The sequence below is a fragment of the Carassius auratus genome, chromosome 12, assembly GCF_003368295.1.
Source record: "Carassius auratus strain Wakin chromosome 12, ASM336829v1, whole genome shotgun sequence".
NCBI classification, from domain to species: domain Eukaryota; kingdom Metazoa; phylum Chordata; class Actinopteri; order Cypriniformes; family Cyprinidae; genus Carassius; species Carassius auratus.
The window spans coordinates 13,915,936-13,937,897 of NC_039254.1; the positions used below are offsets into that span (position 1 = coordinate 13,915,936).

Consider the following 21,962-nt stretch of genomic DNA (forward strand, 5'->3'; position numbering starts at 1 on the left):
ACAAAATCACAGTGTTGCTCTCATTGAATAGATGCTATTTTTGTTTTCTTTGTGTATTCTTGTAGCTTTATAACATCACGGTTAAACCACTGATGTCACATGCACTATTTTAACAACATCCTTACTACTGTTCTGGGCCATAACATTTTTCAGTTTCATTGCTGTCTATGCAGGGTCAGAAAGCTCTCGGATTTCATTAAAAAAAAAACATATTTTTCCTGAAGATGAACAAAGGTTTTGAACGACATGAGGGTGAGTAATTGACAGAATTTTCCTTTTCAGGTGAACTTTCTCTTTAAGACTGAGTGATATACCTCTAAGTTATCTCTGTTCCCGTCTCTCTCTCCCTCTAACTTGTCTGTTGTGACATTGGCTTCCCTCAGTGGCAGATAACCCAGCAATCAGCACAGAAGCCTGAACACAGCTGTGTGTTAGTGACAAGTGAGAGATAAGACACAGGAGTGATAGACAAAATTACATCTCTTAACACAAGAGAAGGACGAGAAAAGCATCTCTTACTTAAAGCAATGAAAGGACCCAAAATAAAGGCTTCGTCCTGAAGCAATTCTCATCTCAGTAAAGACAGGCTCTATTCATTCGTAACAAAGCTCTGTTATCTCTACAAAAATGTTGAGGTCTGTGCCAACAGTGTCACTAAATGAGATTCCTGGTCTTATTGTTCTAGATAGATTCATCAACGTAAATATCTTGCTTAACACAATCTTATGGCAATTCATCACTTTTTTACCTTTTGGCCTCATTTTCATACAAACAAGTTGAGCTCCACTGATGTTAATGTTTAGATATAGATTGTGGTGAAATCTTTTTCCAAAAGTCCTACATTTTCTGTACAAATTCCATCATACATATTGCATAATAAATCACCACCTCTTAAAATATATTTTCTTAACTAACTAAAACCATAAAAAGCATTTTTTTATACTTAAAATAAACATTAACTGAACAAAAATGTAAATAAACTTTTTTTCTCATTTTCTTGTTTAACTTAATGCATCAAAACTAAAATAATGAATAATGAATAATGAATAAAAACTATGTATACACATTTCATTTTAAAACAGGAAAGGTTCCAAACAGTCTACCCAAACCGACCCCCTGCATTAAAAAGTATTTACTTCACATTATGTAAAATGGCCAAATTTCACACCATTAACAATCAATTTTAGCTCCGTTTAAGAACACAACTCTAAGAAGCCAACATTCAAAAAAGGCACAAACCCACAGGTATGATGAATCTGGGCTAAAAATAGCCCCTCTCAGCTCCCTCAGGTTGGGCTTCTCAGTACTTTACATGGGGGAATGGTTGTAACCAAGACCATAAGCGCCTCTCACACACAGCCTCTATTTTTTTGCTTTTCTCCTTTGTGCCGGTTCGGTGTGGGGTACCGTTTCTGATATAAATAAGTCCCTCCTTCTGATAAGCACAGCCTGCTCTGATTGGCCAACTGAGCACTCGTCGGAAATGCAAGGCTCCTTTCCATAATCGCGGCCTTCATCTTTCAAAATAAATGTAAAGACATTTAATAATGTCCTTAGATTTACCATCAGTTCAAGCCTGAAACAGGAACAGAGTGGCATGACAGACACAGTGATGAAGCTTGTATGTGTTTGCAGTTCACAAGCCATGGACGGTTAAGACAACTGACTCCACTGTGTGACCCTGTCTCTCTCTCTCTCTCTCTCTCTCTCTCTCACACACACACATATACACACGCGTGCATGCGTGTATGCACAAAACTCAGCATTTTAACATTCAATAGCAAATACTTAAACTAATAACAAAACATACTTACAGTAGCGGATTCAGAAGCATCAGATTGTCGTAGCAAAGTCAGAATTACCTCCTCTTCTAGGTTCATGAAACAGTTGTCCATCAAATACATTGCTGTTCTGTTGTAAGTAATCTTAAAGATTCCTAAAAATGCATCTACTTTCAGAAGGCCAAATAAAGTGCTTTTGCACACAGCAAACAGCATCTCCCTGACATGACTGCTTCAACACTAACTGCGGTTACTGAAACCACGCCTTCTTTTTGCATTAATATTTGGGCAGCATTACGCAAATATTTCCACATAGTGATGTAGACATGTGGCGGAGTGTTGAAATGAGACGTTTTAGGGGTGTGTGGCAGAGTCTTAACTTTGATAAAGAATATCTCTTTGGATTTGAGACTTTAGTCTTTGCAACTTTACAGATCTTCTTTATGCACAAAGAGCTTGTAACACTCCAAAGAGAAAGTAAAAATTGAAATGGCATCAAATGACCCCTTTAAAGATTGGTGTTCCAAAAGAACACTTATTCCTAATCACAACTCAGGAAGGAGTTTGTCAAATTTGGGACAAGTAACCAAGATTAATGTTCAAACAGATGCACATCATGACCATCGCATGTAAATCTGTGATAGAAATCAGGAGCTGAAGACTTCCTCGGATTGGTTTCCAGACCTTTTAACCTTATTGTTCCTCACAAAGCACATCCTCACAATATCCCCAGAACTACAGAGAGACGTCTTTTACAGATATAAGTGCACCAAAAATGATCTCAAAAGGACTTATAAATGAATATTAGTCTATTGCTTAACTCTATATCATGTATGCAACTCACACATTTGACTAGCAAGTCCAAATCGCTTATTGTGTATTTATTTTGAATAACTATGGTATAGTTTATAGGATTATATTCATGTTGGGTATGTATGAGTTGTATGAATTTTTATGCTTTAAATGTTTATTTTAATCAGCACTTTGTAAAATGTATTTTATTCTTGTTATAGAAATCATACCCAAATTATACTCTGCAAGAGAGGGAAATTTTGGACCATGTGACTGATAAGATAACATGCTGATTTATGTATTATGAGGAGAAACAACACCCCAATCTAAGACGATGTCTAATTGGTCAAGACACCACTTGGGATGTGTCCAACACCCCGGTTTAAATAATCAAATTAGGCTTTTAGCCATGCTTTTTGCCTTGTCGGCTTTTGGCCATTGCTTTTTGTATTAGGGCTTTTAGCCATGCTTTTTCCCGTACATTCTTTGAGCACCGTTCCAGCGTGTTCTGGCTTACATGCCCGTAGTTCCTCTAAAACTATGAGTGGAAACGCCAGTCTCATCAAACTTTACTTTTCTTTCTTTTATTTTAATTTCTTTATTCTCCCATTGAGAGTTTTGTGTTCAGATTTAAGTTTTGCCACAAGGCTGTCTCCGAGTTCACCTCAAGTCTGTGACCGCCTCAAAACTTCAACCAGTCCACAACTCCACATCTTCAGCCGACGCCCAACTATTGGCTTCCCAAGACATCACTTCAATGACTACTTCCAGCTAATCAGCAACCTTGGGAAACCCCTTTCTGCAAAGACTACAAAAAGGGAACCCCCTAAACAAGCAATGCAAGCACCTTCAGATCCTAGCTGAACTTAATGTGAGGGTTAATTAAGTGATTGACGGTTGTAATAAATCGCTGGCTGATTCAGTTGATCAGCCGTAAATTCCCTATTCTGTTCAAATTCCCTTTAAAATAAAAAATAATTCTCTTTGAGCTAAATTGACCTGTTTCCTGTTTACACACACACACACAAAAACTTTTTTTGCATTTGGCCATTTATTTACTTGACAGCGGTGTTTTGGGAGCCTGAAAAGGCAAGCTCATCACTTCATATAAACTACAAAAGTGGCAGTTTTTTTTAAATGGTGCTGTCGTGCCTAAATATATTACATGTTCAGTCTATAGGTATATGTACATGTGCAGGTGCACAGTGTTTCTTTACAATGCAACATCACTAACTGTTTTCACGGATATAGGAATGCAACGTACACTAGATTCACTTAAATATTTAAATTCACATGTTTTTTTGTTGTTTTTTTTTACTTTACAGTATTTCACCAATATCCTGATGTGATACAAATCACATTCATACAAACACATTCAGACAAGCACTGATTTCCTACAGTAGTTGTGTTTCATCAATAAGAAACACAGATGACATATATCAAAGAACTATAGTTTGTAGTTTAGAACACTAATTGTTTTATTTTAGAACAGTAATTTAGAACGTTACTTGATATTTTAAATTTGAACATAAAAAGCAACATCTTATCAACCAGCATATTGCTGGAAAATTACATAACTAATAAACTTTTGAGCAGCCAAATACACAATGACAACAAAGGATTTTCTACTAGCTGCTGTTAGCCAAAGGTAGGGTAGTATATATCAATAGTTGTCCGATAATTTATTGTGAATTTACTCATGACTAGTGCGCAAGTGCTTCTGAATTACTCAGATACAGCTGTGTTAAAGATACACAGTTACACACATAATCTGAATTAGCTTAACCAAAGGCAGTCAGGACAGCAGATGACAGTAGGAGGTCAGCACTAACAGCACTGTAGCATTAGCTCTCCGGCTGCGCAGCTGCAGCGATGGTTGCCAGGCAACACACAAAATCCCAAGAGCCTCTACAGTAGGGTATTTGAATGGAGCAAAATAACTAGGAAATTGGAGAGTAAATCTTGTTAATAGTGCTGCTCCTTGTTTAGGGCATGTCATTTAGAAATGTAATTGATGTTCTTTATTATGTTCTTGCGATGTACATTACTCAAGTAAGCGGTTTCAGGACAAACTGCGGTCAGAAGTATTCATGGTTTGGCTTTGTGTGTTTACACACAGATAATTAAATAAGCAAATTTTCTTCTTGGGCAGCTGTTGTGCCACCTGGTGTACAATAATGTGCCAAATGAGTGACAGAAAGCCTCTTTTCATTGCACATTGATGTGTCACAGTATAGCAATATTCCAAGACGTAGACGTAGATTCGAAGACGTATAAACCATAAATTACCTTATGGCTTAACTCAGTTTTCAAATCAAAACATAAACAATCGAATCAGAAATATGAAACATGTTAGACCTTTTGAGGTCAAAGAAGACGTCTTACAATGTCACTCCTTTTTATTGAGTGCACAGATACAACACTGGTTTTCATGGAAACAGTCCCTGGAGCTGCACACATGGGTAAAGCTGTCACACACAGTGAGTGGAAAAGAAGCTGAGAGGGCATGCCATGTCTTTGAATGAGAGACACAGAAATGAACGTGGGAGTTGAAGAGGTGTCGACTTTCCCACACAAAAGCCAGAAAACACATGTTAAAAGAATAAGATATCTAGGAGAGGAGCTACAACTAGCAATCAGATAAAGATATACAAATCAAATAATAAGAATAATAAATAATAAGAATAAATTAAATAGTAATAGTAATATAGTAATAGAAAAACAAATCTGTGGTATTTTAGTATCAAAGACCAATCATTGTTATTTTAGTATCACTGAAATATTAGTAAGCCTATATATATATATATATATATATATATATATATATATATATATATATATAAATCTAAGTGGTCGTAAAAAAAATAGTCACACTCATGATCTTCAATCAACGAATGGGAAATGGGAATGACTAATCGAAAATAGTTATATTTGTTTGTGTACAATCTACAAGTCCCTCACAATGCAGAAAAAAAATCTAGAAAAAATAATGCGCTGATTCACACTTGTACTTGTTAACACGTACACACACACACACACTAGGGCTGTGCGATATGGACAAAAAAAAACCTATCACAATTTTTTGCTAAATTTTGCGATTTCTTTTTTAAATCGATTTTAAATCGATTTTTACACACACAGGCATGCTTTACAGTCATAAATGCATTCAGTATAAATTTGAAACATATTTCCAAAAGAAAACCATTGAGAGCTTTATCAAAAAGTTGTAACATGTCTCTAGAACAGACTTCTGTAGTCAAAATAATCACTAAGTAAAGATGTCAAACAATATCTAGACATATGGCAATTAAAAAATTAATTAAAAAAATTAAATAAAACCCCTGTTCAGGGAGTTTTTTTTTTGTGTGCCTTGCATAAACCTCACTGTAGCAGTGCTTCAGGTGTTATGTTTTGCCCAATATATTTATTGCCCAAGGTTCACACGTACTCTGTCTGCAGTGCATATACAGTAAGTTATGTGTACGCGGTTCAGAAGCAGCAACGTTACTGAATTAAAATAATGCATGAGCGCGAATCTATCCGCTCGCACGCAGATTTCCTTTGCTCTGCTAACAAAACCAGATGCACATGTTTAGATCATAGACTGTATAAGGCTCAGATACACGCTGCCTTACAACATGCCTCCTCTCGCTCAACCAGTGTCCTTTGCCCACACAACTCTCTCTGTGCTCATGTGCAAGATATTAAATCTTTTCACACCATTCTATTTATAACCTTTTCTGTTCTCATCTTTTACCATGTGCAGTGTGAACGTTCTGTTCCGTTAACATGGGCTTGAAAAAAAAAAGGCCACGCATCACAGACAGAGTGTGTGTACCTGGAGTTAGGCTTATGCCCAGTCTGCTCTGTTCTCGCGCTCCACTTAGGTGCGCTGCATCCTGATTGGTTCAGATATCATAGGTTGGGGCTGCGGAAATTCGTGCTATAAAAGAAATCGCACACACTCTAATCGTGATTTTATTTCGATTTCGATTAATCGGACAGCCCTAACACACACACACCTATGAACTGGTGTGACTGTAAACTATGTGCAACTATGTAAAATAAACACAATAATTTGACTACAATGCAGTAAAAAAGTGAACAGCAAGGAAGAGGTTACACTCTAAAACATCAAGTGTAAAACGGGTAGATTCACCCCCACACACTTACTTACACACACTCACAGACACACACATACAGAATTATACATACTCTGAACTGGTATGGCTATAACCATATAGGCAAGGCAAGTTTATTTATATAGCACATTTCATACATAATGGTAATTCAAAGTGCTTTACATGAAATAAATTAAAATAATAATAAAATAATCACTACAATAAAACAAGAAATTAAAAAAAATTTGAAAATGATTTAAAAATCGATTTAAGAGGTTTTAAATGAGTTTAAATCAGTTAAGAATAGAAAATGATTATACATAAAATACAGTGCAATCAGTTGGGACATCGCACAGTGCTCATTCAGTAAATGCACAGCTAAACAGATGAATTTTGAGTCTGCAATTAAACAGCGAGCGGCATTAGAACTAAAAGCAGACTCCCCTTGTTTAGTGTTAACCCTTGGTATGTTTATGTTTTAGTTAACTAATAATAATAATAACTAGACAGAAAACTTCGTTAAGACAAACTTTAAGTTTTTTAGAAAAAAAAAAATCCATCAATAGAAACTTTGGACTAAGCATCATGCATTGGCCTACAGCTGCATTTTTGCCATTTACAACAGCTCATCGTTTTCTAACCACTTGTGAAGTGAAAACAACTAAAATATAATAAAAGCTCATAAAACCAGTGTGATAAAAAGAATCTGACAAAGTCTTCATAATAGGTTACGTCATTCGGAATTATTCGAACTGTTAATTAGCCAACTGCAAAAATATAGGCCGATTATATCAATCTACTCAGCACAGCATGATTTTCCTTTAAAAATAACCTAAACACATTTACCTATGCAAGGTATGGTAATTTACAGTGATGGAATCAGACAGTAAAGCACATATTTCAATGGTAGCCTACTGAATAATTTCCATTTTCTAGAAACGTTAGTCTTCTTCTTCAAAAAAAAATATAATCTAATATTATTACGGTACCAGAAGAGCCAATGTAATAGCCTACCATGGTATTTTTGTGCGAGCATCTTAGATAAGCACTAATATTAGTAAAATAAGACTGAAATTCAGTCCAAATCAAACTTAAGTTACTTGAAGTACGTTATAGCCTACGTTACTTGTTTGTCGCGTCGCGTCTCATCGCATCGCGTCGCTCGCAGAAAGGGCTGTTATGTATGGAAGCATATGGGTAGCATTATTCAATTTGGGATGTAATATGCAAAATGACAATGCAATATTTAAAATGGCAATGCATTTCTGTATTTACATTTACATTTTCCAATACATTTGTGCAACGTTTGTTGCAAAATGAAAATGAAAATTAAATTACATAATTTTCATTTGCCATTTCCTACACCAGTTTTAATATGTAAAATGAATATTAATTTTAACGCTTTATAAGTTGCAAAATTAAAATGAAAATGTATTACAGAAATGATTAGATATGTCTAACATGTTAAAGCAAAAACTGTGGCAAAATGATCATTTAAATGCTATTTTTCTTAATTGCATTAACACTCACAGTCAAGACACTTACGATTGCATTTTCATTCGGTGTCCCGCAATGAATGTAGCAAAACTCAATGTGCACATTGAAAATGCATTCCGAGCCGATCACGTGTCCCCGCCCTCGCGCCACGTCAATCATTGTGTGAACAAGGCGGGGCTTACAGAAGGTCAGAGACTCAAGTCTCAAGAAGAGGATTCAATCAAGTGAGACAACATGGACAAGACAGTTGGTCCGTGTATGTATTGATCCTTTCGGTTTATGGCTTCAATATTTCATTCGGACTTATGGGCGGAGCTGAAACGCTGCTTTCATCTGATTGGTCGAATCGGATCGGTTTTCATCTGACAGCCTTCATCTGAAATGTCTGAAACTACACTCACTGTTAATTAGCATAATATTTGAATCAGATGTAGCTGGGCACATAATTCGTGCTGCTGAGACCTGCAAATTATTTCTAGGTTGTAGTATTGTATGAATATTGTCCCACTGATAAAAACAGTGTAAATAGTTCTTTCCCTTTGGATAACAGTAAAGTGGAAATAAATATAGTTAAATTTATGAAATAAAATTAAATAGGATATTTTGGGAAGGTAAGTCTGGCCAGTTATACAAGCAACACGAGTCGGACGAGTCTAAAGATATGAGCTGAATTGGGTGAAACATTAAAGTTCTAGTCTGTGTCAATTACTCTCATAATAAATAATAATAATAATGTTAACTGTATTTTTCGGTATAAGTTGCATCAGTCCAAAAATACGTCATGACGAGGAAAAAAACATATATAAGTCGCACTGGACTATATGTCACATTTATTCAAGACCAAGAGAAAACATTACCGTCTACAGCCGCGAGAGGGCGCTCTGGGGTAGGCTACAGGAGCACTGAGCAGCATAGAGCTAATTTTACTATTTTTATTTAGAAATGTAACTATATTCATTTTTACAATTATTTATTAATGTCTCTCACACACACACACACACACACACACAAACATACCTAGTGCCTTATGACTTAAAAGATGAGAGTGGTAAATGTTACAGACATGGAACTGTTCAGTCTATTATTGATTCTAATTTCCACTTCACTGTTATCCAAAGGGACAGAACTATTTGCACTTTATTTATCAGTGGGACAATATTCATACAATACTACAACCTAGAAATAATTTGCAGGTCTCAGCAGCACGAATTATGTGCCCAGCTACATCTGATTCAAATATTATGCTAATTAACAGTGAGCGTAGTTTCAGACATTTCAGTGCTTCACTTGCACTGACTCTTATTTTGCCTGAAAGAATGACAAGACCGAGCTGAAGGCTGTCAGATGAAAACCGATCCGATTCGACCAATCAGATGAAAGCAGCGTTTCAGCTCCGCCCACAAGTCCGAATGAAATATTGAAGCCATAAACCGAAATGATCAAAACATACACGGGACCAACTGTCTTGTCCATGTTGTCTCACTTGATTGAATCCTCTTCTTGAGACTTGAGTCTCTGACCTTCTGTAAGCCCCGCCTTGTTCACACAATGATTGACGTGGCGCGAGGGCGGGGACACGTGATCGGCTCGGAATGCATTTTCAATGTGCACATTGAGTTTTGCTACATTCATTGCGGGACACCGAATGAAAATGCAATCGTAAGTGTCTTGACTGTGAGTGTTAATGCAATTAAGAAAAATAGCATTTAAATGATCATTTTGCCACAGTTTTTGCTTTAACATGTTAGACATATCTAATCATTTCTGTAATACATTTTCATTTTAATTTTGCAACTTATAAAGCGTTAAAATTAATATTCATTTTACATATTAAAACTGGTGTAGGAAATGGCAAATGAAAATTATGTAATTTAATTTTCATTTTCATTTTGCACCAAACGTTGCACAAATGTATTGGAAAATGTAAATGTAAATACAGAAATGCATTGCCATTTTAAATATTGCATTGTCATTTTGCATATTACATCCCAAATTGAATAATGCTACCCATATGCTTCCATAGTTATGAGCTGTTTAGCTTTCATCTGTCATGAACGTATTTGACTCACCTGTGATGTCTGTCAGGGAGAAATAAACCAGCAGTGCACGTCTTTCACTTTTTGTAGACGGTGGTCATGATGCTGGTCGCTGAATTAACGCGTAACGTTATAACGTTAATCCATCTGCTCTCGAACCGTTAATAAATTTAATAAATTCACGTCTTATTTACCGCAAACACACCTGATAACACAGCAATCAGTGAAATAGTCAGCAAAATTATCAGAACAGAACACTGTTAACTGGATAATCTACTCAGTTATTATCTCATCACCTGATGACTAAACGAAGATTTAAACAATCTGTGTAACCGCTTTACATCACGTCTCTAACCGGCGGCGATGCGCTTTTGTTGTATTGAGAGGCTGTGAGTCTTAAAGGGGCAGCACACTCCACGCCTCTCTGCGGACCCCACCACATCACCTCTTCTACCCAGTCTCAAATCACTCAGACCTTTACAGCTTTAAAAGCAATTCACCATATACCGCAATCTCTGTCTTTTCCCCTTACTATTACATTATATTTATTCTATTAGTAAACACTCTAACCAACAGCAAGTTTGATTCTTTTTCCAAAAATATACTCTTGAGGCGGCAGACTTCTTGAAATAAAACCATATATTACCATATATGTCCAAATATATGATCATAGCATGGAAGATTTTTAGTCCTGGACTATTTTTATTTATAAAACTAGTGTGTGTGTGTGTGTGTGTGTGTGTGTGTGTGTGTGTGTGTGTGTGGGCATGTTTTTGTGATATATCAGGACACAACTTTGTATAATGACATGGGTATGACACAGGTATTACAAGGAGAGGGTGACTTATGAGGACATAACCCATGTCCCCATTTTTCAAAACGCTTATAAATCATACAGAATGAGTTTTTTTGAGAAAGTAAAAATGCAAAAATGTAAAAATCCTGTGAGGGTTAGGGTTAGGGGTAGAGTTGGTGAAGGGCGATAGAATATACAGTTTCTACAGTATAAAAACCATTACGCCTATGGGATGTCCCCACTTTTCACAAAAACAAACATGAGTGTGTGTGTGTGTGTTTTTTTTTTTTTCAGCGCAATATGAATAGTATAGCTAATTATATAAATTATTTTTATTAATTATTATATAACAATAAAAAACTAAAGGTTTCAAACCGTGATTCATGAAATAATGAAGATGGCCAAATATTTCAAATATTAAAAATATTGTTGATTTCCCCCATCTAGTGGTCTACATATGCACTAGTTTAGACACAATCTCACTTTATTTAAGAAGAGGTATTTAAGAAAGAAGAAGAAAAAAAAAACATGTAAGATGTATAAATGAAGACAGGAATCAAGAGTTCAACATCCAGTAATTTTTTTATTATTGTCAATTTTGTCATTGAATAATAAATTATTTACAATTGTCTTTCACAAAGCATAAATCAACTCATAAGAGAAAGAGAGAGAAGAAAGTAAAGAAAGAAAGAGGCTGATAGAGATGTATAGATCATGAGGTGTTTTCGGAGCCTCATTTTGATGAGGGTTTGGCTTATGCTGGTTTCTGCTGTTCAGTAAACTCATTTATTATCATAGAGATTAATGAATGAATAAAGCCACTGCAACAGCCACAGAGAGGAGTCACGTCACCATAACAAGTCTTCCACACTGCACAGAAAAAAGAAAAAAAATTTTAATATCTCCACCAGGGGTTTGTCTGATTCTCTCGCGACTGACATTTGTATCTATGTGACTAGATATAACATGCAATGATACAAAACTTCAGAAACTAGATAGATATTGTAGTATGTTCTTTCACTGCTCACCGGGGCCTGACGTCCTGTTCATTTTCACCGAACAACAGTTCAGCCACGGCTTCCTCAGGGGTGGATCGCTTCCCATATCTGAAGAATGAGAAGATGATTTAAGCCTGTAGCACATTACATGCTTAGTGTTTGTTAATTTACATTACTCTAAGTATGAACATTAGTATTAATGATGCTGGCTTGAACAGACAGCACCAAAAATAATTACAATGCATCTTCCCGATTCAACTAAAAGAAACTGATCTTCCATATAATTGTACATCAATTCACAAACATAAGGAAATCAACAAGAAACAAACCCAAAATAACACATGATCGTCGTTTAATTGTGGCCTTTTAAGGTTAAACTTGTTGCAGAAAATATCAGGGTACATCTCTAGAATGCATCATCAGAGACAAAACCAGACATGTTAATCCCACTTAATAACAATCTATCTTAAGGCACAGCACAATAATGAGGGGTTTCATACAGGTTGAAGGATATCTGGCAACTCAGCCCACCCCTCGCAAACATGTGAGTGTTCGGGTAAAACCAAAGCAATGCACAATTTGGTAAAATCATTAACACACCCACTAAAGTGATTTTGTTTAAACTGTAAACTAGAATGAGTTCATTCGCCTGCATGGGAACCTTTTTGAATTGCTCACTGGGACTAAATGTAAATCAATTCAATTTATTTGTTCAGGGCTTTCGCAATACAGCATTCATAATAGCAGCTTACAAATAAAAAAGCCTTATAAACAATTCTAATATATATTTAATTAATTTAAAGTTGTTGTTTGTTTTATTTATTTTAGTACATCAACTAAAATAAAATGTATGTCTCCTTGGCAGCTAGCTGAAATAAAACATATTTATTTGTCTCTAAAATATAAAAAAACAAAAAGAAAAAAAAAAGAAAGAAAAAATGCAACACAGTGTTTCAGGAAATTACATCAATATGAGAGAGATGTGCTAGAAATAGTGCCATTAGTATAGCCATCATACTCTCCATTATCATCTGAGAATCATGTTTCAAGAATCATCTGAATGGGCTTCAAACATAAAACATGAGCAGAACAAATTTGTGTATAAATTGTTTGTAAAACCATCCTTACATGTTTTGTCACATTCAGTCCAGTGTGGTCATTTATGCAAGATACTTTTACAAACAATTTACACAGAAATACAATCTACTGACTTAATAAGTATTAATAACTTATAATGAGACACGAACAAACATGATTTATCTAGGTTAATGTTAATTTACACATACTATTTTTCAATGTTTAATGTTTATATTTAGTAGATTAACTAATGTTAATTTATAATATAACTTAAAATGTACATATTTATAATTTATTATCAGTCTATATTAACCAATGCTGTAAAAGGTTTTTCATTAATAATTCATGATGACTAATGTATTAAATAATGTGTTGCCAAACATAATTAAATAATAAATTATGTAACATTAGGCCTTTTTTGGCTGTGTTATTAACATAAGTTATTATTAAGTAATCAGTGCTACTATTAGCCTCTAATACTGATTTATCTGACAGAATCAGCCTCACCTCTGTCGTGTGATGAGGTTGATGTAGTGTCTTAGAGCCGTGTGGTAGTTGGCCATCTCCTCTGGACCCACATCTCCCGCTGGAGGTTCTGGTTTTGGCGGGTAAGCTTCAGCCAGGCTGCTGAGACACACGACGACACACAGCACAAGAGCCAGCGGCACAGTCCAAGATCTCAGTGCACTCGCCATCTGATTACACACAAACAACAAACCTTTCGGAATTGGGATTCATACATGTAGATTGCACTTTTGATTCAGATGGACTTTGAAGAACAAGTGCCAAAGTCTACAGAACCTTTAAACCAATTAATAGAAGGTAAACTCAATGCTAAACAGTTCTGTCAAGTTCACTCGATGCACTTTGTTATGGAGCTATCCATGGTTCTGAATCCAATGTCATTATGTTGAAGTTATCATCTACTAAAGGCTATTTGCTTTAAACAGTGAAAGAAGCAGAATGCTACTTACTCTGCAGTAGACGTTCAGGCCCAGAAGGATTGTATAGAGCTGATGTTGGCTGTTGGCGTTGATCTGCTCCTCTCTCACTAGACCAGGATGCTTTTATAGCTTGTGAGACCCCAGAGGGAGGTCCAAACCCCACCCAGCGTTTACACACAACCGGAGTGTTAATGATAAACTAATGAGTCACTGGCACAAGCCATCCAACCATATGACCACAATGGTACTCTGAACATTAACAAGACTACTGCAGAATATGGATTAAAAATTGAATGGACAGAGAGTGCAGCCAACGGTTTTATAGTATAGTCAATTTAACACTGCTAAAAAATTCAACAAAGTTAAATACTGATTATCATTGTAATGGACACTGGTTAAGTACAACACATTTAGCTCAACATGCATAAGTATATTCATAATACAGCACAGCCTTAAGTGCCTTATTGTTGATATAACATGCTTGGAAAATAATAAACACACTACTAACACAAAATTTCATTCAAACTGATTGGTTCAGCTGTGTTTTAAGACACACATCAGTCGAATTTTACAATAATGTAGGCTTTTTGCTATGGAAACAAAAATTTTACTACAATTTCAATACTTGTTTATTCTGATTATTAATAGAAATTAGTGCTGTTGAACAATTAATTGTGATTAATCGCATCCAAAATAAAAGTTTTGTTTACATAATATAATGTTTGTGTACTGTGTATATTTATTATGTATATATAAACACACACACATACGGTATAGATATATATATATATATATATATATATAATAAAATTATTTACATGTATATACATTTATTTATGTACAGTATATTTTTATATTTTATAGTATATACCTGTATTACCTTTTTCATGCACCAATTCATATTCTGTAAAGGAAAATGGCTCTTTGAGGAACTTACTGTCTTAATTTTCAAATATAACAATCTTCAAAATAAAACACATTTCCCGAGCTTTAAGCAGCCAGATTAATTCATTAGCCTACTCAACTTACTTACTTAATTGAAAGTTGTAGGCCTACAGTAGGCCTATTTTCATGAGTCAGAAGAATGATCAACACCTAGACCTTCGACAAGTTCAATACAGCGACCATTGAAAGATTTCTGAAAGAAGGGAATGTGTACTGCAAATAAGATTTATAAATCGCATTGGATTGAATAAAATAGCAAAAGTAAAACGGTTGTAAACCTGCTAGAGGACGAGCAACGTGTAATGAGTGTATGTGGCTTGACCCCAAATTGCGTCTGACAGAGTTAAATTCCAATCTTTGTACACTATTGTCTTAGACATTAAACCAGTTGTACAAATGAAGTGATAAGCTAGTTTGTTTGGATAAATACCTGATCTTTTGTGTGTGAACGTGTCCTGTCGCACTGACACAACTGCTATGATGGGGCTTTTGATTAAAAGATTTTCTCTGAGAGCTGGAAATGTTAATTATACCTCATTGATTACTAACAAAGACAGGGGTGGTTAATCAATACATGGATCAGTTAACTAGCCAGTGGAATTAATCTTCGAGTGTTTTTAATGAGACCACCCTAATTATCAGATCCCCCAAATGACAAATATTGACAAACAATTCAATTCTGTTCTATCGTAATTGTTGGGAATTTGGGAAATTTAATAATAGACTATGCAAATAGCAGCCTATGGAGGAATAGACAAATCAACACAATCTCATGGCAGTTTGATTCTTGTACTTTTTGGTGAATTGGTGGCTAATTTATATGAATTTGTACAATCTCATTTGTTGGTTTTCTTATTATTTTCAGCTTTCACCCCTGTGATGGTTATGTTTACGAAATTCCACCTTGTGTTCCTGTGAGATCTGTCTGGACAAATCCCAAATTTGTCTTGGTAATTCATAACTATTTTAAGTTTTGGGTGAATTGGTGGATAATTTGTAGGACTTGCTTACCCCACTGACGATTAGGACCACCACGCTTATGTTTTTCTAAAATGGCACAATTTCATACAATCACATCATACAAATTCATTTTAAATCACCACCTTGTTAAATAGTTACATTTGTGATCCGGTTGGAGTAAAAAAAAAAAAACTATATATATATATATATATAGTTTTTTTAACTCCTTGCTTTGATGACATATATTTTTTTAAATCAACCCGGAAATTACTATCACCTTGGTTTCCTCTTCAAAACCTAATATGATTTTGCTCTGTGGACAGCAAAAGTTTATGATTCTTACATGTTTTGTTCATCATGATAATGAATACAGTTTTATAAATTTTGAAGCCTAAAATCGAAGTAAATTTTCACAGTAATTCATCAAAGTGCGTAATTTTTTCAATGGATTCATATGAAAATGCCACCTCATAAAATAGTTAAGATTTTCCTGTTAAATCAGGTTGTATAGTTGTATTTAAAGGTACGTGGGCAATTTTGCTCTGAGCTCCCATAAATGCAAGAATAGATTAAAGTATAAATCCTTGAGTCCTGGCCGCTAATAAAAGGCATAATAGACTACAGATTATATAAATGTCAGTGGTCTTCTGCACATTGCTGTTTTTTCTTGTGGACATTTTCTTTATCAAATATAAATATGATCAGCCTAAAATGTGTAAGAACTCATCTGCTGGTACAAATCGCTCATTTCTATGTTTATATTACGCATACAGTTTACAGGAACATTTACTGAGGCTTCTGTTTTTAGGATTGTCTCTGTGGCTGGAGTCGCTCGCTCCTGGTCGCTCAACCTGTGCAATAAAAGTCAATGAGGAGACACAACACACAGTATACTGATACACAGTATACTCACACTTCAGCTTATCAATCTGAACAAACACTGAGAAAGCCACGGCTGATAATACAAGCACAGACTCATTGGAAGAGTGTTTACGCTATGATAACTCTCCAAATAGCGGACAGTGAATAATGTCCTCTGACGCAGTGATTGTCGCGCAGATGAGAGAGAAGCTCAGCTCATCCCAACAGAACACACTTTTTGATTAGAGAGGACGGTAGATATTTATGAAAATGAATGGTGTTATATTTTCTGATCAATAATAGAAACACCTTTCTAGTATGGAGCATGTAATTGAATTGATTTTAGGTTTTGTGTGTAATAATTCCACTAGGTGTAAAATTAAGTTATATGAAGTATCATAAAACTATACTTGGGGAAGAGGAGAGGCACGCAGAATAGACATGACAGAATAAACAGATTACAACAGGAAAACTAAATCAAGGAAGTAAAATGTTTCACATGGCAATTTGTTTGTTTGTTGCTTTATTATTTACATTATTCATATGTCATCATTATTTAGAGTTTGAGTTGAATCTTTTCCTTTTGCTATGACTTAATCTTTTGTCTTTAAAACATACAATGAAACATATGTCTAATTTGAATGAACGTGTTTGATTAAACGGTTTTAAACAGTTTACACCGAATGTTTAATTGGTGCTTTTTAAGGGTAACTGACATATGTTGTGATGAAGCATCTGTACTGTCCTGAAATGCTACACTATAGTGTGCACACCACTTGAAGATTTTCGTATTGCTTTCAAATTTTATGCAGTTTTATGACTTAATTAATTCAATCGACATGTATTATTTGATATCTGAAAAATGCACAGTGCTGATAAACTAAGGCACAAACACTATATCTTAATACATTTGTATAGTATAATAGATTCCATTCTGAGGAAATGGCAAGAGTTTTATTGTCACTTTTTAAAAAAGGTTACAACTGAAAACTATATTTTCCCACCACATTCAAACTACCATTTTTTAAGTTCTGATTTTTTTTTAATTATTATTTTATAATTGCAATTTTGTCACAGTTGTATGGAACTGACGTACATATTCCAAAGAGGGAATGAATGAATATATATATTCATTATATATGGATTATATATGAATTATATATGGAATTATATATAAGAAAACTCTTTGAATGAGAAGGTGTGTCCAAACTTTTGGTCTATACTATGTATATATATATATATATATATATATATATATATATATATATATATATATATATATATATATATATATATATATATATATATATATATATATATATATATATATATATATATATATATATATACATACATATATATATATAATGCTTATGGGAAAAATAAATTCAGTCAAGTTTCAAGTGCGTTCAAACCCTTACCTTCTCTGTTAAATTTACAACACACTCAAAAAGGGTATAAAAACAAACTGATGTTAAATGTTCAAAATCTTTGTAAAATGAACATGTATTATATAAGCCATGTTTGTATAAGGCTTTGTTTGTGAAGAAGCCTATAGCAAACACATGGCAAACAGACACACACGGACAGAGGCAAGACTGCCGTCTCTCAGACAAAAAGGAGCCGAAGAAGAGAACTCTACAGTAAAAAGCCATTTATGACCATCTATGAAAAGGTGCAGTCGTTCATTATTTTAACTTTGCTACCGTGCGCCTGCCATATACACGCACAAAATCCTGAAACTTCCTGCATTTATGGCTGTCCTCCTGTCTCAGGGATAATGTAACAGGGAATCAGAGGAAAAAGATGGAATTATTATCAGTCTTATCATGCGTTATGGCCTCGCTAATGTGAGCAGAGTGCTTTGGTAGCAGCCTAGCATGTTTGCATGAGCTGATTCACGACCTGAGAGACACAAAGTATAAGACTGATAGCATAATGTCTAAGAATAAGACATTAGAGACAGTGGGAACATTTCCAGCTAGCGCTTTGAATGACTTTAATGGACATTTCAGATGTGTGAAACTTAACATAGGCTTCAGTGAGTGGCCATGTTGTAATAAAGGCTGCTAAACATGCTCAAATTAAGAAGGCCATAGTGAAAATTGATACTGTTTTAGTGCTGAAACTTTATAAACCCATTAGAAGTATAATGTAGTCCTGCACTGATTTGATTTCCTCTTTATTAAAAGTTCTAATAATAAACTCCATTCTCAGGAAGTTTTATTATAATTTCTTTAGAAAGGGTTACTGCTAAACTCTAAACTACAAAGACAGTAACCTCCATCAAGGGACCACATTATTGGACACATCAACTCAAATATTCAAATTACCAGTGAACAAATGTGTTTTTTTTAAAGTATTAAAGTCTAAAGTATTATTAATAAATTTAAATGTGGTAACAGCCTATCAAATGTTATTTTATCCTAACACTAACATATTTACTTTTCAAAAGGTGCCTACATCTTTTATGAGCTTGACAAAGCCAATATACATAAACTTAATTAAATACTGGTAAACACTGCAAGATGAACTAACCATTGTTTGAACAATGATGTCACATCTTTAAATATGTCATAATCGTCAAACCATTGTTATTGTCAGGTTGAACAGAAATTACAGAGACAAAGACAAATATATATATATATATATATATATATATATATATATATATATATATATATATATATATATATGTATGTATGAACGTATGTATATTAAGAGTAAATTCATATTTTATGTAAATTTAAAATATTTAAATAACAGTTACAACAATTAATTTACAATTATATTATTTTTAAGTAAATTACACTATTTACACTACATACCTCAGTAAAAAGAAATGGAGATAAATGGGGCTTTCTTATGAAAAAAAATAATTATTATCAATTTCCATCCATTGTATATCAAATAATGACAAGTATTATTATTATTTTTTTTATTTTTTTTTTATAAGATTAGTAGTAACACTGTCATTGTTAAACTGCACAAAAGTAAACCACAAAATATATTTGAAAAACTTGTTTTGGAGGCTGAGAAAGGCTCTACAAGTGTTGCTGAAGACACTGGCTACTCACAGTAAAATGGCGAATAAATGTCCTCTTCACACTTCTAAATGCTTGCTATCAGGTAGCTGTTTTATTGACATATCTTAATTCTTCCTCTGTGAGATAAATAACAGTGAACAACAAATCTGCTGTGTACTGAGTCAAATGCATACATAAATTATATAACCCCTCATGCAACACATTCTAATTTCCCAAGAGAATCTACCTCAAGTTACAGGACCACGCAACTCTTTCTTCTTCAGTTAGCATCTAATTAAAACAAATACATACCAGTTGATGTGCCATTAAAGATTTACAGGTTAAATGTGTTTTTGTGACTGGTCCAGGATCAATAAGTTGTTGCCATTAAATAATTATGAGGTGCCTCCACTTTTAAACAATAAAATACATCAAGACAGACACTCTGAAGTCTGAAGTGTTTTTTTTTTTTTTTACTTCCATTGAGACTTTATTTTAATATGTATAAACCTATTTTTATGTAAAAAGTATCCCTACATGTAACTAATAAAAACTGAATGCAGAATTTTTTTTATCAGTGTAAATGTGAGGTTAAATCTTTAAATGTTCTGCCTCATTAATACTGATTGCAAAATACTAGCACATAAACCTAAAGTTCCGTATTCCAAATATATGAAACAGATCCAATTGGATTCATTTAATCATGATACACTATATGAAATTTTATAATACGTTATCAATTCAATTTAAAGTGGAAGATTTAAAATAAACTTGAAGATTTGCTGTTAATCGTTTGACGGCACTAATAGCAACATAAATGGTTACCGTTCTGTTCAATTACTGTTTTTATTTAATATTTAAATATGAGTTAATTTATTTGAAAATAAATCTAGTTTACTAAATGATTTGGTAACACTTTATTTTGATAGTTCACTTTAGACATTCTACTAACAGTAAGTAACTTTGCAGCTGTCAACTAGAAAGGGAGGAAGTCGTGGCCTAATGGTTAGAGGGTAGGACTCCCAATCGAAGGGTTGTGAGTTCTAGCCTCGGGCCGGACGGAATTGTGGGTGGGGGGAGTGCATGAACAGTTCTCTTTCCACCTTCAATATCAATACCACGACTTAGGTGCCCTTGAGCAAGGCATCGAACCCCCAACTGATCCCTGGGCGCCGCAGCATGAATGGCTGCCCACTGCTCCGGGTGTGTGTGGGTGGGTGTGTGTTCACTGCTCTGTGTGTGTGCATTTCGGATGGGTTAAATGCAGGGCACAAATTCTGAGTATGGGTCACCATACTTGGCTGAATGTCACTTTACTTTAGCGGTTAGTAAAGTATTAGTAGACTGTCTGCTTAATATCTTCTAACACTCTCTGTCAACTTATTGTCAATTTATACTAAGCCTAAACCTACCCCTAACACTAACCCTGAGCCTACCCTAACAGTCTACTCTGAGAGTTAGTAGATATATATTGCAAATTTAGTCGATATGTAGTTGACATGTAGTAACAAAGTTACTTATAGTCAGTAGAATGTCTAAAGTGGAGTATCGAAAAATAAAGTTTAACCAATGATTTTAATGTTTATTTAAACCGCTGATAGTCTTCTTCCTAATTTGACACTCTGATGCAACCTCTAAAGCCAGTCTTTCAATTAACAGAAGTCACAAATGACATAATTTGTAATGCACTATAAAAAAAAGCAGAATGCATGGATCTATAATTGCTCAATACCAGCTAATATATTTTGTGTATCACTCCTACATTTCCCACAAACTCTTTTCCAACAATACAAAAAAAAAAAACTCATGTAAGTTTTTACCTCCTTTATTTTATCTTTATTAATTACGTTTGCATGCACATCAGATTGCATGAAATAAAGCAGGATGTGCTGTTCATTTGTAACTAATCCTTCAGTGTCATATACAGCAGCTGTAATGAAGCAGCATGCCTCATTGTGTAATTACAGTCATTTATCTCTGCACACGCCTCTTAATTCTCATTCCAGGGCACTCTCAGCTTTCCCATTCTAAGCATGTCTTACAGCCATGATGTCCACCATATAGACAGCAGGCTGATGGGTAGAACAGGTCCTGAACCTTAACATGAAAAAGAAGCTGCAAAAAGTTA

At 34.5% G+C, this 21,962-nt stretch overlaps 2 protein-coding genes across 6 annotated transcripts in view; both read right to left on the minus strand.

Annotated features, from left to right (window-relative positions):
* The window catches only part of LOC113111909 (MAGUK p55 subfamily member 2-like), a 52,499-nt gene extending 41,880 nt beyond the window's left edge, over nt 1–10,619 (minus strand). The window contains exons 1-2 of one of the 5 annotated variants that reach the window (XM_026277108.1): nt 10,261–10,619; nt 315–414 (exon numbers count right to left, since the gene is read on the minus strand). The gene's annotated coding sequence lies outside the window, so the exon portion shown is untranslated. Of the gene's footprint in view, nt 1–314; nt 415–1,239; nt 1,270–10,260 lie in introns of those variants that run through there. The other 4 variants (XM_026277107.1, XM_026277106.1, XM_026277110.1 and 1 more) reach the window with 4 other exon arrangements.
* A 971-nt stretch (nt 10,620–11,590) lies between these two features.
* LOC113112238 (peptide Y-like) lies at nt 11,591–14,159 on the minus strand. The gene is made up of 4 exons (XM_026277668.1): nt 14,073–14,159; nt 13,606–13,793; nt 12,052–12,129; nt 11,591–11,893 (listed from the first exon to the last, which is right to left on the minus strand). The coding sequence occupies exons 2-4, from the start codon at nt 13,791–13,793 to the stop codon at nt 11,872–11,874; spliced, it is 288 nt and encodes a 95-aa protein (XP_026133453.1). The 5' UTR covers nt 14,073–14,159; the 3' UTR covers nt 11,591–11,871.
* Nucleotides 14,160–21,962: the final 7,803 nt, after the last annotated feature.

Excerpts from the sequence above, each read along its gene's own strand:
- LOC113112238 (XM_026277668.1), bottom strand. The coding sequence starts at position 13,793 with ATGGCGAGTGCACTGAGATCTTGGACTGTGCCGCTGGCTCTTGTGCTG. Across the intron at positions 12,130-13,605 it reads AACCTCATCACACGACAGAG|ATATGGGAAGCGATCCACCC; the intron begins GTGAGGCTGATT and ends CTCATTCTTCAG. Across the intron at positions 11,894-12,051 it reads GAACAGGACGTCAGGCCCCG|TGTGGAAGACTTGTTATGGT; the intron begins GTGAGCAGTGAA and ends TTTTCTGTGCAG.